The sequence below is a fragment of the Callospermophilus lateralis genome, chromosome 10 (assembly GCF_048772815.1).
Source record: "Callospermophilus lateralis isolate mCalLat2 chromosome 10, mCalLat2.hap1, whole genome shotgun sequence".
Taxonomy (NCBI): Eukaryota; Metazoa; Chordata; class Mammalia; order Rodentia; family Sciuridae; genus Callospermophilus; species Callospermophilus lateralis.
In genome coordinates, this window is record NC_135314.1 from 11,183,134 (window position 1) to 11,199,278 (window position 16,145).

The 16,145-nt window shown below is 35.7% G+C and overlaps 1 protein-coding gene across 1 annotated transcript in view; it reads left to right on the forward strand.

The window, feature by feature from the left end:
* Paxbp1 (PAX3 and PAX7 binding protein 1) overlaps positions 1 to 16,145 on the forward strand; it is a 33,588-nt gene that overhangs the window by 15,506 nt on the left and 1,937 nt on the right. Inside the window, exons 9-17 of the mRNA XM_076867406.2 lie at positions 1,851 to 1,950; positions 2,029 to 2,144; positions 4,186 to 4,385; positions 5,413 to 5,557; positions 6,435 to 6,556; positions 7,911 to 7,987; positions 8,690 to 8,756; positions 11,468 to 11,614; positions 13,840 to 13,994. Of these exons, the coding sequence (XP_076723521.1) occupies positions 1,851 to 1,950; positions 2,029 to 2,144; positions 4,186 to 4,385; positions 5,413 to 5,557; positions 6,435 to 6,556; positions 7,911 to 7,987; positions 8,690 to 8,756; positions 11,468 to 11,614; positions 13,840 to 13,994 (1,129 nt within the window). The remainder of the gene's footprint in view (positions 1 to 1,850; positions 1,951 to 2,028; positions 2,145 to 4,185; positions 4,386 to 5,412; positions 5,558 to 6,434; positions 6,557 to 7,910; positions 7,988 to 8,689; positions 8,757 to 11,467; positions 11,615 to 13,839; positions 13,995 to 16,145) is intronic.

Sequence of the window (16,145 nt, forward strand, 5' to 3'; positions counted from 1 at the left end):
CTTACAATGGAATTTGAAGTGAGAGTTGAATGATGTATGTTAATTTAGATGGAAAGTTGGAAAGAATTTAAATGACAGGAAAGTGGAAAATACTATCCTATGGGAGTACACGTTAATTGACAAAAGATTTGAGGAAAATTACATGGAATACTGAAGAATCAGTTCATTTTCTGATTTTTTTTTTTTTTTTAAAGAAGAAAAGCATAGGCTGAAATTTCTTTCATTTGTTAGTAAGTGCTTATCTGCAACCTGTGATTATTGTGTATAATAGTTCTTACAGAAGTGAAAGAAGGTCATCACTTTAGCCATCTAGACTGACATTACTAACTAGTGAACTCTGGAACACGCCTTCTTCCTTATGTCAGTTGTTTTGAAGTATTAATGAAGAATTCAGTTAAAAATGTCAGCTTTTAAAAATAATAAGATCTAGAATAGGGTACACTGAGATGGGGAACTAATTTTCAAATTTGTTTTTCTGTTGCCAAATGTAGTGACATCTCTTGATATGTGGGGGAAAATATACACAAGCCTTGAAGGGATTTCATTCATCTTACATATGTCCTGTCCTCTCACACCCAATCCCTTAGGTTGTTTCCTTCTAGTTACTATCCTGTATTTTTCCAGAATATCTTCATAGTATGGGAGTCAAATGCAGAAATGAGTGAAGTGTAGCAGACAGATGTTTTCCCCACCCTTTCCACCATAGGAAGGAGAGCCAAGGTGTCTTTATTGGCAAAATAAAATGGGTCCAGAGGAAAGACCCTGAGGCATTAACATATGGGGGGTTGGGGGACAACAAAGTAGTAGGTAACCTACCAGTAATCTGATGGAGATGCCTTTTCTAGACAGCTCCCATCTTGTGCACACAGAACTTCCCTTCGTGCCCTATATATGTGAAGACTGTTAATTATCATCAGAAAAGCCAACATAAGCAGTGGAACCAAAGGGATTGCAGAAACCGGCAATGTTGGTGGCAAAAACAAAACAAAACACCCCAAAACTATAACACTTAAATGCTAGTTTCAGTGATAGAAAGGTATCTTAACAAAAATATAGGATGCTGTAGAAGAACAGTTTTGAAAAAATATGAACTCCTTCTTAGAAACTAAAATTGTGGTAAATAAAATATACATTTAAATAGGAGAGTTAGAAACCAAAGCTAGAAAAATGCCCTAGAAAGTTTGCAAAATGAGAGATGGAAAATAGGAGGAAGTAGGGAGAGAGATGTAAAGTGTATATGGAAGAGTAGTATTTGAGAAGGTATTAGTTGGCCCTACTCAGATAGGCTTTTTAGTTTTGGGTGTTGCCTTCCTTTAAAAATAAATTTCCATGAAGCAAAATTAGAGTACAATAGAATAAGTTATTAAAGTCTTGGCAACAAAATTGTTAATTCTTACATCTTTCTACCTGTTTCTTTGCTGTCATTTCATGCCACTTGATATGTGATGCCTGCATTCTTCTTTCTTAAAGATATAATCTTTTATTTTCCCCCTTTGCACAGGGAACTTAGATTTTTTTTTTTTTTTTTTTTTTTTTTTGCGGTCATCATAATAGCATAAACTAGTCCTGTTACTTAAACATAAAAATAGTGAATAAGCCCAGTTGCATTTGGGTAGGGTTACTGAACTCTTAAAAAGAATTGGTTCTTTAATTTTTCTGCTTCTTTTCATGGGAACCTAGAATAATACTGAGATTTGTTCTAAACTAAAAGCCTATCCCGTTTACCGGTCATTGAAGAATCCTGCTGTTGAGATTAGCAAGCAGTCTATCATAATGGCTTATTCTGTACAAACTCTTTCCTCAGTATTGTTGAAGGAAGGCCTTTAATTTTAACTATTGTTGTTTTACAGATAAAGCACTGATGGCACCAAATCTTGATTCCTTTGGGCGTGATCGGGCACTGTATCAAGAGCATGCCAAACGTCGGATTGCAGAGCGGGAGGCCAGGAGGTAGTACTAAAGATGCTTACTGTGGCTTTGTTTGTGAAGGGAGGAGTCTCTTTTATCTAACATTGTGTTGATCCATAGGACCCGCCGTAGACAAGCTAGAGAACAAACGGGGAAGATGGCAGATCACCTTGAAGGCCTTTCTAGTGATGATGAAGAAACTTCCACAGACATTACTAATTTCAATCTGGAAAAAGGTAAGATTTTATTTGGAAATAGGACTTGTCAATTTGGTTTTTATTTGGCTGTGTTTTTTACCATGAAATGGTTGGAATTTTTGTGACCTCTACATTAAATCAGATAATGAATATCATACTGAATTCTCAAAGAATTCAAGGTGTATTTAGGACTTGAAGAGCATACATGATGTTTCTCTTAAGAATATTAAGTGACCAAAAAGTGTCCAACCATGGCAAAGCTTTGCTGTAGCCTGTCTAGTCTGGAGGAGTATATAGCAGGGCAGTGGGGGCACTTGCCCTAAAGGAACTTCCTGATTTGGGGAGTCCTGGATGATTTTTATCAAGATTACCAGTTAGTACTCTTAGGAATACCAGGCATTCCCAGAGGGTCCCCATATATATCTTTCCCATCTTTGGCAGTAGTTATTTGAAATTGTGTTGGTTGCTGGCCATTGCAAAAGCCTGTGTCCTCCTTCTTATTTCATAGTGAACATTTCTGAATGTATAGGAATTTCAAAAGAACAGCAGTGATCACCCCATACTCATCACCCCGACTGAACAGTGCCTCCATTTCACCAATTTCACTTTATCTGTATGTGCATGTTGTTGAATCATTTGAAAGTAAATTGCAGTAGATGTTGTGACACTTCTCCCCTAAAAACAGTCTGAAGTTTTTTATAAAAACACCGTTATTTTTCTGTGAAATTACAGTACCATTATCACACCTAAGAAAATTAACTACTATTTTTTAGTATCATATTTAGTCTTCCTCAGTGGTGTCTCAGGGAAAAAATTTTTGGAACTCTTTTATGTTTTTGCTTGTTGTCCAAACCAGGATCCTCCCAACGTTCATGTTCCACATTTGGTTGTTATAGCTTTTGATCTAGAATAAATGAGTATCCCTTAATACTCCCTCCTGCTTTATTATTCATTTAAAGATGTTAACTTTTTAAATAGAGTAGGCCACTTGTCTTACAGAAAACATCCTAAATTCTGCATTCATCTGTCTATTTTTTTGTGGTATTGGTGAACTTGTTCTTCCATTTATTACTTTTACATTTATTGTAAATTGGAATTTGAAAGATTAAAAGGTTGATTAGATTCTGGTTAAACCTTTTTTGTTTTTGTCTTTTTTTTAATAAGAGTACTTCATATTGGATACTGTTTCTTATTGTATAATTTCACATGTCAGATGCTAGATTGTCTCACTTTAAGGGATGTTAAGATTGATTTTATGATGAAGATTATCAGGACTTTAATATCTCCATTAAAAAGATTTCCTAAATCATCCGAGGCATCACACATATATTCCAAAGTAAACTTTCACTTAGAAATCCTAGTATCTATTCATCGGGAACTTGACTAGGTGAAGTTATTGTAATCACCAAAAGACTGTGTGTGCGTGCATGTGCATGTTATTAGGTACTGGACCCGGAGATGCTTTGCTACTGAGCTATGTATCCCCAGCCCATTTTCTGGATTTTGAGACAGGATCTTGCTAAGTTGCCAAGGTTGGTCTTGAACTTAGCAATCCTTCTTCTTCAGACTCCTGAGTATGTGGAATTGCTCCCATGTGCCACCACACTTAGCTACCAATAGACTTTAAAAAGTGACATGATTGGTCACTGATCATGAGGCATAGCTCTTGTTTACATAGCAGTTTGTGTACTGAAAAGCTAGCAACAGCAAAATTTGTATTTTATGCAATTATAATTAATATAGCAGGGTTGCTGAAGTTTGAACCATGTTGGGGAAGAGGCATTACTAAACTAAACCTCTGTAGCGGAAAATTGTATATATTGAAAAAAAGTTGTACATATTGGAAACTTGTAAAACAAGAACTGGTTGTGTATTAGGTTCATAAAAGACAAAATGAAACCTAAACTTCTGTTTATCCTTCATTCTAAATTGCAATTAATAACTTAGTCCTTTGTTAATGAGCCTCTTATTGATATTCATACCTCAAAGAAAACAATGAAAATAGTGAACTGTGGTGTTTTTTTTTTTTTTCCTACTTCACACTAAATTATGATTCTCTGTGGGGTTTTGTTGTTGTTAGATCGCATTTCAAAAGAGTCCAGCAAGGTTTTTGAAGATGTCCTTGAGAGTTTCTATTCAATTGATTGCATTAAATCACAGTTCGAAGCATGGCGTTCAAAATACTACATGTCCTATAAGGATGCTTACATTGGCCTTTGTTTGCCAAAGTTATTCAACCCCCTCATCAGATTGCAGCTCCTCACTTGGACTCCTCTTGAGGTAAGTGTCTTCTATCACTGTTGATAAGGAATGTAACCTGATTTCTCTGTCATTTTAGTCTCAAAATAGACATATATGCTTAAGCAACATATTTTTCAGAGGAGATAGGGCATAGGCTATGACCAATTAATATAGACTGTATCTGGGAATAATCTTATAATTTTTTAAGTTTTATCCTTTCTGTTTTTCAATTTACATGTAAATTATTTCTCAGTTAAAATGATATGTACTAATTATGATATATGAATAGTGAGAACTTGGACCTTTTATCCTAACAGAACTTAACCTAATGGAAAAGCATAATTGGACAGGTGGGAAAAGACTTGAATTAAGTCAGTGGCAGTGGAAATTGTGAGGGTAATACAGATTAAATGTAGGCGATAGAATTGATAGGACCTTTTTGCCTCTATATAAGAGAAGAAACTAGAACTGGCTATTTGAGACTAATGATGTTTATGATAGGGTTTGGAAGTTGGAATAATTTGGGTGTATATCTGCATGTGACTAATGTTGAATGGGTTGAATATGTAAATCATAAAGAAAAGGATTCTAAAAGAGTATAACCCTGGACACACAACTAAAGTAAATGAGCTCTGGGAATCATTCTGCTCATAAGCTTTGCCAGACCTTGTGGAGTTTCCCTGTGTGTTTGTCTGGCTTGGTAGACAATAGAAGCTCGAGTCTGTGTATTTGGAGGTCTTTTTCTATGTAGCTTCTTCCTTTGCCCCACAACATCCTGCCATTTCAGCTCCCCCATTGCTGTCTCCTCAACTTGGCAAGTCTGCTGTGCTCTGCATGGAATCACCATTTCATTCTGTCCTGAGCCAGCATTTGACTTCATTTGAGTTCCTTTAATGGATCGTAATCCTTGCTCTCTCTGGTCCATAACTTGGAAATACATGTTTTATATATTTTGTACAGTTTTTACTGATTATAACCAGAGGCTCAATCTAGTTTCTCTTATTTCTGGCTTGAAGCAGAATCACTCACTATTTTAACTGTTTGGGTAATCTTTTTAATGTTTTAGGCAAAATGTCGTGACTTTGAGAATATGCTGTGGTTTGAGTCTTTGCTGTTTTATGGTTGTGAAGAACGAGAGCAAGAAAAAGATGATGTAGATGTTGCGCTACTACCTACCATTGTGGAAAAAGTGATTCTCCCTAAACTAACAGGTAAATCTCCTGTCTTCTGAATTGACCATTTGACACATTGGATTTCCCAAATCTATTTTTGAGAGTATTTATTAGAGTGTATTTCCTTATAAACATTATATAGTAAATAATAGTTACCAGTTGGCCCAGAGATTGCTAAGTGGTAGGGAACTCTTAACCTGAAACTTGAAGACCACGTTGGGTGGGCCTAGAATTGGGACAGTAATTAATCTGTAGGTGAGTTTTAGTGACTCCAACACAGCCTGAAGCCAAATTTAATACATAGTTTAGGTTGTGGGGATGTGTGTGCATATCTGGGGAACAATTTCAGTCTTTCATCAATTTCTCAAAAAGATTAGGGGTAATCAGTATAGGAACCTATTTTAAGTAATAAGAATGAATTTTAAATAGCTGGGTGTGAAGGTGCATGCCTGTAATCCCAGCTGCTGGGGAGGTTGAGGCAGGAGACTCATAAATGAGTTCAAAGCCAGCCTCAGCAACTTAGTGAGGCCATGAGCAACTCAGTGAGACCCTGTCTCAAGCACAGAAAAAGGGCTGGGGATGTGTGTCAGTGGTTAAGTGAACCTGGGTTTAATTCCTGGTACCAAAAGAAAAAAAGGAAGAAGAAGAATGAATGAACTTGTAAGTTTAGTTATTGGTATATAGAAATCCCTCCCTACCATTTTTATTTTCACTGAGGAGCATAAATAAGAAGGTATCACCTCTTCACATTCCTATCCCCCTCAGCATTCCCACAGTTAATTGAAGAATACTGAAGCTTGTTTTATAGAGAAGAAATAAATCAGGATTGACATTTATTAGAGATTGCTTGACATCAGATTTAAATAAGCTGCAGTTTACTTTTATATTTCAACATATCCTATTTTTTCCTTAATAGTGATAGCTGAAAATATGTGGGATCCTTTTTCTACAACACAGACTTCAAGAATGGTTGGAATTACACTAAAATTAATAAATGGATATCCTTCAGTAGTGAATGCAGAAAATAAAAATACACAGGTAATTTAATCATATTTAGGAGTTTTGTTTTTTTTTTAATTTTTGGACACAGTATCTTTATTTATTTTATTTTTTTAATGTGGTGCTGAGGACCAAACTCAGGGCCTCACACCTGAGCTACAGCCCCAGCCCTGAGACATTTTTTTTTTCTCTTGAAAATGACTAAGAGTTGAGAATGAATGATTTGGACAACATGAGCCTTTAAAGCATAAAATACACAAAGTTGGAAATACTGGTTTTCAATTTTAAAAATCTATGTGGAAGAAAGGCTTTTGGTCTGGATAACTTCGATATTATTTTTCACCACCACAACTCTATTCCCAATTCAACTAATTGATATACCTTTAAGAACTGTGTTTTGGGGGAGAAAGAGAGATGTAAAACTTCTAAAATGGCTTACAATTGATGGTTTAATTGTTAAAACAATTGAACAGCATATAAAGCAACTAGATACTGTTTTTTAACTACTTCCAAGATTAAAATGCTATTTTCCCTTCAGGGACATCCTTACCTAAATATGGAAAAGGTGTTCTTTATCACTGTTAACTTTTTACTGACCTCATTTTGAGAAGAAGCAAAGTATGTGTCTGATCTTAAAACTTATATGGTAGACTAGGGGATGGAAAGTTTTCTAAATGACTTCATTGCTTGGTAATTATTGAGGGGTCATCTAGCCCGCGACCCGTGCAGGCTTCATGAAAGAAGGTTCTAACCATGAGAAAACGCTAGGGAGTTTTAAATTAAAGAGACAAGACTCTAATTACCTTTAAAACCAGCTCCAGGACGGCTTCTCCTAGCTTCAGCCTCCAGCTTTCAGCCTCCAGCCTCCAGCCAGCAGCCACCTAATGCGGTAGCTAGGTTTACTGGCTATCGAGAGAGAGAGAGAGAGAGAGAGAGAGAGATAGAGAGAGATAGATAACACTCCAGGGAGTGGACTTTTATTGGGGAACAAAAAATTCCCGGGAAAATCCCATTCAATGAAGATTAAGAGGGGCAGCATCCCAAGGTTAGGGGCGACGATTTGGGTCTTCAGGGCAGTGGCCAGACACGCCTCTGCACAGACAAGCCCTCAGACCTGGAGAAGGGTGGGGAAAGCTCTGACACAGCTGTGTCTAAGTGCCTCTCACCTAGCCAGAGAGGTAAGTCAAATCACATTTGAGGATGGCCTCCCACAGGGTCACTTAATAGAAAGTTGTAAGTATTAATGAGTTTAGGGCCTTCAGTGAGGAAAATAAAAAAACTTAAGAAAATGGTTCACTCAAAATTCAATACTCAATTATGTGGTTTAGAATATGGCTTATTTTTATTATCATAGCCCTTATTAAAGCATGTTATCTACTTTTTAATTCTTCAGGTTTACCTAAAGGCACTTTTGTTGAGAATGAGAAGAACTTTAGATGACGATGTTTTCATGCCCTTATATCCAAAAAAGTAAGTAACAATTAAGAACATTAAACATAATATTCTCTATTGTCTTTCAGAGAATGGTTCTAAAATTCTAGAAGACAAAAGATAGCTTGAAATGTAAACTTAACCTATATAGTATAAACATACAGACTGGCTCAGTGGGAAAGTTGTTCCCTTAAGTGCCATAAAAGGGTTGATGGTCTTTGTTCCCCCTCAGCCTCAGAAATAAATTTCCATTGACTGGTTTTTTTTTTTTTTTTTTTTTGGGTACCAGTGATTGAACTCAGTGGCACTCAACCACTGAGCTACATCCCCAGCCCTATATTGTTTTTTATTTTATTTAGAGACCGAGTCTCAGTGAGTTGCTTTGTGTCTTGCCATTGCTGAGACTGGCTTTAAACTTGCGATCCTCCTGCTTTGGCCTCCCAAGCCTCTGGGATTACAGGCATGCATTACCGCATCCAGCTTCTATTGACTCTTAAATGTAGTATTTTCCAGAATATAATTGTTTGAAAAATTACTTTTTTTTTTTTTTTTTTTGCGGTGCTGGGAATGGAACCCAGCACCTCACACATGCTAGGCATACACCCTACCAATGAACATACCTTCCAGCCCCCTACTTAATTCTGTTGTTAACCTATTTTACTTGTAGAAATATTTGTTTATAGCTATAATTTGGCACTTATATATAAAATATTTGATCATGGTGTGTTTTGTCTTTCTTAGTGTCTTGGAAAATAAAAATTCTGGGCCTTATTTGTTTTTTCAACGACAGTTTTGGTCTTCAGTTAAGGTATGTATTCATAGGCTGTATTAAAAATCTTGAGATTTTGACTTCATAGTGTATTTGGAGAATATTTTTATTTTTTATAAGCTGTATAGGGATAGCTCTATTTATAAATACAGAAGCTCCGCTTTACCAACTAATTTCATTCCCAAAGTTTATTTAAGTTTGATATTTCCGCAGGAGAAAATGAATTCTTGAGTTTCAAAGTGAGGCCCAAGCTATCAGCAAACCACCTAACTAAATAAACCACAGCAAATATATTCAGCAAATAGAGTAGAGGGTCTCTTCTAAGTTTTAGGGATATAGCACTGAATGAGATAGAAGTGTATCTTTCATGGGGTTCATAGTCCAGAACAGTTGACAGATAACAGGTAATCACAGAAGTGATGAGTTTTAAAGGGGAAATTCAAGATAGTAATGAGAGCTATAACATACGTCAAGAACTAGACTAACAGTTGTTGGAGATCATATTTCATTCTAAAGAAGTCATTTAGATTGTAGACCAGAGGAATTAATGGAATTTGTGAGGTGAAGGAGAACAGACAACACTACAGATACTGAAAGTGCATACATAATGGCTAAGTTAGAGATATATTAGAGAGTCTTGATAACATAGACTCTAGTAAGTCATGTGAAAGATTGATGGGTAAAAGTTGTAGGAAGCCACTAGGTGCTTTTTACTTTTACTTATTTATTTATCTTTTTTAAAAGTATTATTTGTATACATTCACTCTTTAGTATTCTGTGAGTTTTGAGTGAATACAGTTATGTATCATCACTACCAAATGGAAAATGTGTACCAATTTCAGCATTCCCAGAAACTTCCCATTCCCCTGTAGTAAAGCTCACCCCTGACCTCTCCCTGGCCACTTCTCCCATATATTTATCTATGTATTGTGGTTTTCTTTGCAAGAATGTCTTTATCAATAGAATTATATGTAGCAGGGAGCCTTTTGAGTCTTGCATCTTTCACCTAACATAATGTATTTGAGATTCATCCACATTGTGTGTTATCAGCAGATCACTGCTCACTGCTTTTAAATTGGGCTGTTTTCTTCTTACTACACGTAAAGTTTTTTTCCATATTCTGGAGGGAAGTCCTTGGTCAAGTAATGATTTGTAAAGAGTTTTTTTAGTGTGTGTGTCTGTGGCTTGCCTTTTCATTCTTTCAGTAGTATTCTGTGTGCAGAAGTTCTTAATTTTGATGAAGTCCAGTGTATCACTTTTTCTATTATGGACTGTGCTTTATATGTCATACTTGAAAAATCTTTCTCTTAACATAAGGTTGCAAAGTTTTTCTCCTATCTTAGAAGTTTCATAGTTTTAGGTTTTCTATTTAGCTCTATAATCTATTTTGAGCTTATTTTCATGATAGGCATGAGATCTGTATTAAGGTTCTTTTATTTCAGCAATCATTTGTTAAAAAGACAAATTCCACTGAATTGCTTTTGTACCTTTGTTGAAGAGTAGTTGACCATTATATATGTGGGTCATGGAAGGGTTTTTACCTTATCAGGGACATGAACACATTACTTTTTTTTTTTTCCCCCTGTGGTGCTGGGGATTGAACCCAGGGCCTTGTGCATGCAAGGTAGGCACTCTACTAACCTAGCTCTATCCCCAGTCCCAACATTACCAATTTTAAGATTACTTTTTCCTGTTTTATCAAGTTAATGAGTAGTAATACTGAAAATGAGAATTTGTATTCTTTGTATTTTTGTATTATTTGTATTATTTATTTACTGTGTGCCAAGCATGGTGCTCCACCTTTTAAACAGATTATCTCACAGAACCCTCAGAATGGCTCTGTAGTAGACACTATTATTCTCACTCTATTGATGGGTCAGTGAGGCACAGAATAACCTGCCCAGAGTTGTTCCATTGGTAATTATAGAATTGGAAATCTAGCTCAGACCAGTCTGCCTCTTGAGTATATCTGCTCGCCTGGAATTCTGAGTTAATACTTAATGCTCTAAGGCTTCCCTTGTAAATAATGAATTCTTTATTATGTATCTGGAATGAACTAACTGTATAGTCCTTGGGAAAAATTGAGGAGAGTCACTCAAATCACTTTTTTCTCTCACAGAACCCTGTTTGAGAAAGGGTACTTTAGAGCTCATCCTCTTAATCTTACTGGAGTATCTGCAGTGTTCAGAAAGAGATTATGGTAGCTTAGACTATTGAGATGGCAGCAGGAACTAGAGAAATGTCAGATTGGATGGAGGTGGAGTCAAATAAGTTGATGAAGAGTTTAAGAATGACATTCAGGTTTTTTGCCTGAGCAGCTGGTTTGATAGTGTTACCATTTACTGACAAGTTAGAAAGTTTTTTTTGGTGCGGGGGAAAGAGTCTCCATTTTATGATAATGACAAGAACATCCTAGAAGTCATAGGACTGTTTGAGGCATAATTTTGAATAGAGGACTCTTATCTAAGAATAATCACTGCTCAATAGTACTTTAGGCAGTGATGAAAAATGTTTTATATGTGTGCTGACCAATACAGTAGTCTCCAGGTACATGTGGCTATTCAAATTTTAGCTATTTAAAATTAAAATGTTCCACCATTCTAGGAAATATCTGGACACTTTAAAAGTGCTATACTCTGGGAAGGCATTATCCTGCAGATTACATGTGGTATTTTATTGTGTATCTAATTTACTTTATATCTAATTTAATTGCATAACATTGCTTCTCCCTTTTTTCCCCTTATTTCTAGCTCTTAGGAAATTTTCTTCAGTGGTATGGCATTTTCTCAAATAAAACTCTTCAGGAATTATCAATAGATGGTTTATTAAATAGATACATTCTCATGGCTTTTCAGAATTCAGAATATGGAGATGACAGCATCAAAAAAGCCCAAAATGTGAGTTGAATGATACATATTATTATTTTTAAACCATATACGTTAATTTCCTTTGTTCAAAGAGGGATATGAAAACTTTATGATTGCCCTTTATTACCAGGCTTAATGTAAGGTTGGCTGTCTGTTTACCCAGGTAGTTCCAAACTCCCCACTCCCTAGCATTTTTATATCAAAGAATATAATGTGCTGGATGCAGTAGTACATGCCTGTAATCGTAGCAGCTTGGAAGGCTGAAGGAGGAGGTTTGCAAATTCGAGGCCAGCTTCAGCAACTTAGATGATGTTTTATAATAAAGAATAAAAAGTGCTGGGATGTAGTTCAGTGGTAAAATGCTTACGGGCTCAATTCCCTGTACCCCAGAAAAGGGGGTGTAGGGGAGGAGGAAGAAAGTATAATGTTATCTATATTTATATCTATTCATTTATTTGTGTCAGTGTTTTGGTATTAGTAAAAGTTTTGATTTCATGATAATTTTTTCACAGTTAAAATGAATGCTATTTTGAGTGTTATAAATGGCTTTTTTTCACTTACTTAGTAATATTATCTTATTTTTCACTTACGTACACAAGTTATACAGTAATATGTATTGAAACAGTTACAAAATTAATGAAAATTTACAAGTAAGAGTACAAAGTCCCCCCACCCAAAGTCTCTGACATGATGCCTCAGTACCTCAGATATGTTTCTTTGTTTTTCTAACAAACATGGGGTATTAGTCTACAAGATTATAGCATAGAGAATAGTATCATTCAATAGTATCATGATATATTACTGTTGCCTAATCCTTAGAAATGCCTCCCAGTGCACATTTTATCAGTTACGTCAACACTGTCTTTCTTTAGCAAAAGAAATATCCAGAAGCTGGGTGGGGTCGCCCACACCTATACTCCCAACTATTTGGAAGGCTGAAGCAGGACGATGGAAGGTTAGAGGCCAGTCTGGGCAACTTTGCAAGACCTGCCTCAAAATAAAAAGAGCTGGGAATATAGCTTAGTGGTAGGATGCTTGCCTAGGATGCACAAGGCCGTGTTCAGTCACCCTTACTTCAAAAAATTCTTTTAAAAATGAAAATAGTACCCAGACCATGCATTCTGTTTGTTATATCTCTTTACCCTCCTTTAATCTAGAAGACTTCTTCAGTTCTTTCCTTGGCCTTTATAACCTGGAAACTTTTAAAAATGATAGGCCAGTTATTTATTTTTTTATGTATATGAAATACATTTATAAGACCACAGTACTTTCATTTTATTTTAATGTATAACTTGTGTATGTAAGTTCTGAGGATAGAAACCAGTGCCTTCATGTGTGCCAGTCAAGCGCTGTACCACTCAGCCCCAGCCCCAGCCCCAGCCCCTAGGCCATTTATTTTTTAGAGTATCCCCCAATTTGGGTTTACCCGATATTATGTCAAAATTAGATTCAGGTTCTTCCTCATATTTGGCAGAAATTGTCGCAGATTTCCTGAGCAGAGTCCTTCAGAGTTGACTTCTGTAATCTTATGACATTTCCCCTCATTTGGCAGAAGTATATGCTTGCTTCTTTCTGGCATGACATTTTTTTTGTCTAAACTGTATTTGCTCTGCCCAAGCCCTGGAATCAGTCATGTTTCTAGTGATCCCTGTGTTTCTGTAGTGATGAGCTTTCTTTATCCATTTGGACTCTGATTTGAGTACTCACACCAGGCTGCCCTTTCCTAGGAGAAAACCAGTCTTACCCTTCTTTTCAGGGCCTTATGCATGCAAGGCAAGCGCTCTACCAACTGCCCCTCCCCAGATCTTCACCCTTACGCGTTATGGCGTTCTGTGGCATGATGCCCTGTACACCTCACTAAGACTCTTGCCCTGGGCAGCACCTGTGGTGTGAATGCTTGCTTAGCCTTACTCTGGGTCATATTTATACACGCATTTTTATACAAAAGCATTCCATAAGAGAGAACTCAGTTCATTTAGGGTATCTTGCAAGACTGGAAAATAAGCACTTGATTATCCATTTTATAGCTAGATTATTAAAAAATGGGACAAATCATCTTTTGTATTGAGTACCTGATCCATGTATAGTTAATACAGAAAGTGAGTCTTTTAAAAAAAAATCTCTTCAGATTAATTAATTTAGTCTAATAGCACCTCTTTAGGCAAAATACATTATATCCATTATCTAGACTCAACTTTTACATATTGTCATTTATTCTGTTTTAACTATTGTATTTTATATCCTTTCCTACATAGGTAATCAATTGTTTCCCCAAACAGTGGTTCATGAATCTGAAAGGAGAAAGAACTATTTCTCAGTTAGAAAACTTCTGCCGATACCTTGTGCACTTAGCAGATACAATTTATAGGAATAGTATTGGGTGCTCTGATGTGGATAAAAGAAATGCAAGGTAACTTTTTATAATTACTTATTAAAATAGTAACCTGTAGTTTTAGTTGTCATATTTAGTGTTATTAAAATATTTTTAAGTAGTCATTTTTTAATATAAATTGTACATTCATTTAGTATTATAAACCTACCCAAAGTACACATAACTTTGTTTTTTTTGGTTTTTGTCGTTTTTCAGTACGTTGAACTTATGAAGGTTGTTAGGGAAAGATTTTTAGTGAGGGCCAGCCTTGAGGAGAATGAATATTCTATCTCCTCAATGAATAATTGGGGAGAACACAGGCTCTAGGAATGTCATGAGCTTTGGTCCTTTGAGATTCATTATATAGACGTGAATCCTAGAAAATTTGACCATTTAAACCTAGAATATGTTGATACAATATCCCAATTTTAGAATCTTTATGTTCCATGTTTTTCCTTTATCATATCATGGACTAAAAGTCACCATTCATAATTTCTAGAACAACTTAAACCTAATTTTTGTCAAGAATTCCTAGGAAGAAATGAGTGAACTGTTATCGTTTCTGTGGACAATAATGTTGTGAATATTTGTATAATGTGGGGTTAAAATTTTAGCATAAAATATGTAATATAACTACTACAGTTTGAAAGAATTTTCAAAATTTTGTGATTTTTTGTATATTTCTTATATCTGTTTATACCACAAGTATAGCTCTGTAAGAAAATTTTTTGTTTAGGAAATATTCTGGGGGCCTTGTTTGACTTTCTCAAAAAGAGTATTATTTTCTTGTGAGAAAGTTTGATTTTCAAGATACAATTAATAAGTAGTAAAGCTTTTAATGATAAAATTCTTAGACAATTTTGCTTTACATTTTAATTTTGTTATTGTGGTGTTGATTATTATTTGTACTTTTTTTCCCCCAGTGTGTTGTTTTTGTACTACATAAAGCCTACCACTTTAAAAATTTTGATTTACATATACTTGATTTTTATTTGAAAGTTAATTATTAACAAATAATATTTGCTTTATATATATTTTTTTTATTTATATGACAGCAGAATGCTTTACAATTCTTATTACACATATAGAGCACAATTTTTCATGTCTCTGGTTGTGTACAAAGTATATTCACACCAATTCATGTCTTCATACCTGTACTTTGGATAATAATGATCATCATATTCCACCATCGTTAATAACCCCATGCCCCGACCCTTCCCCTCCAACCCCTCTGTCCTATCTAGGGTTCATCTGTTCCTCCCATGCTCCCTCTCCCTATCCCACTATGTATCAGCCTCCTTATATCAAAGAAAACATTCTGCATTTGGCTTTTGGGGATTGGCTAACTTCACTTAGCATTATCTTCTCTACCTCCATCCATTTACCTGCAAATGCTGTGATTTTATTCTCTTTTATTACTGAATAATGTGTATATGCCGCATTTTTTTAATCCATTTATCTATTGAAGGGCATCTAGGTTGCTTCCACAGTTTAGCTATTGTGAATTGTGCTGCTGTAAACATTGATATGGCTGTGTCTTTGTCGTATGCCGTTTTTAAGACCTTTGGGTGTAGACCGAGGAGAGGAATAGCTGGGTCAAATGGTGGTTCCATTCCCAGTTTTCCAGGAAATCTCCATACTGCTTTCCATATTGGCTGCAACAATTTGCAGTCCTACCAGCAGTGTATGAGTGTACCTTTTTCCCCACATCCTTGCCAACACTTATTGTTGTTTGTGTGCATAATAGCTGCCATCTGACTGGAGTGAGATGAAATCTTAGAGTGGTTTTTGATTTGCATTTCTCTAATTGCTGGTGATGATGAACATTTTTTTTTTTTTCATTATTTGTTGATTGATTGTATATCATCTTCTGAGAATTGCCTCTTCAGGTCCTTGGCCCATTTATTGATTGGATTGTTTTTTTGGTGTTTAGCTTTTTGAGTTCTATATATACCCTAGAGATTAGTATATACTAATTATATACTCTATCTGATGTGTGAGGGGTAAAGATTTGCTCCCAAGATGTAGGCTCTCTATTCACCTCACAGATTGTTTCTTTTGCTGAAAAGAAACTTTTTAGTTTGAGTCCATCCCATTATTGATTTGGATTCTTGCACCACAAGAGTCTTATTAAGGAACTTGGGGTCTAATCCCACATGATGGAGATTAGGGCCTACTTTTTCTTCTATT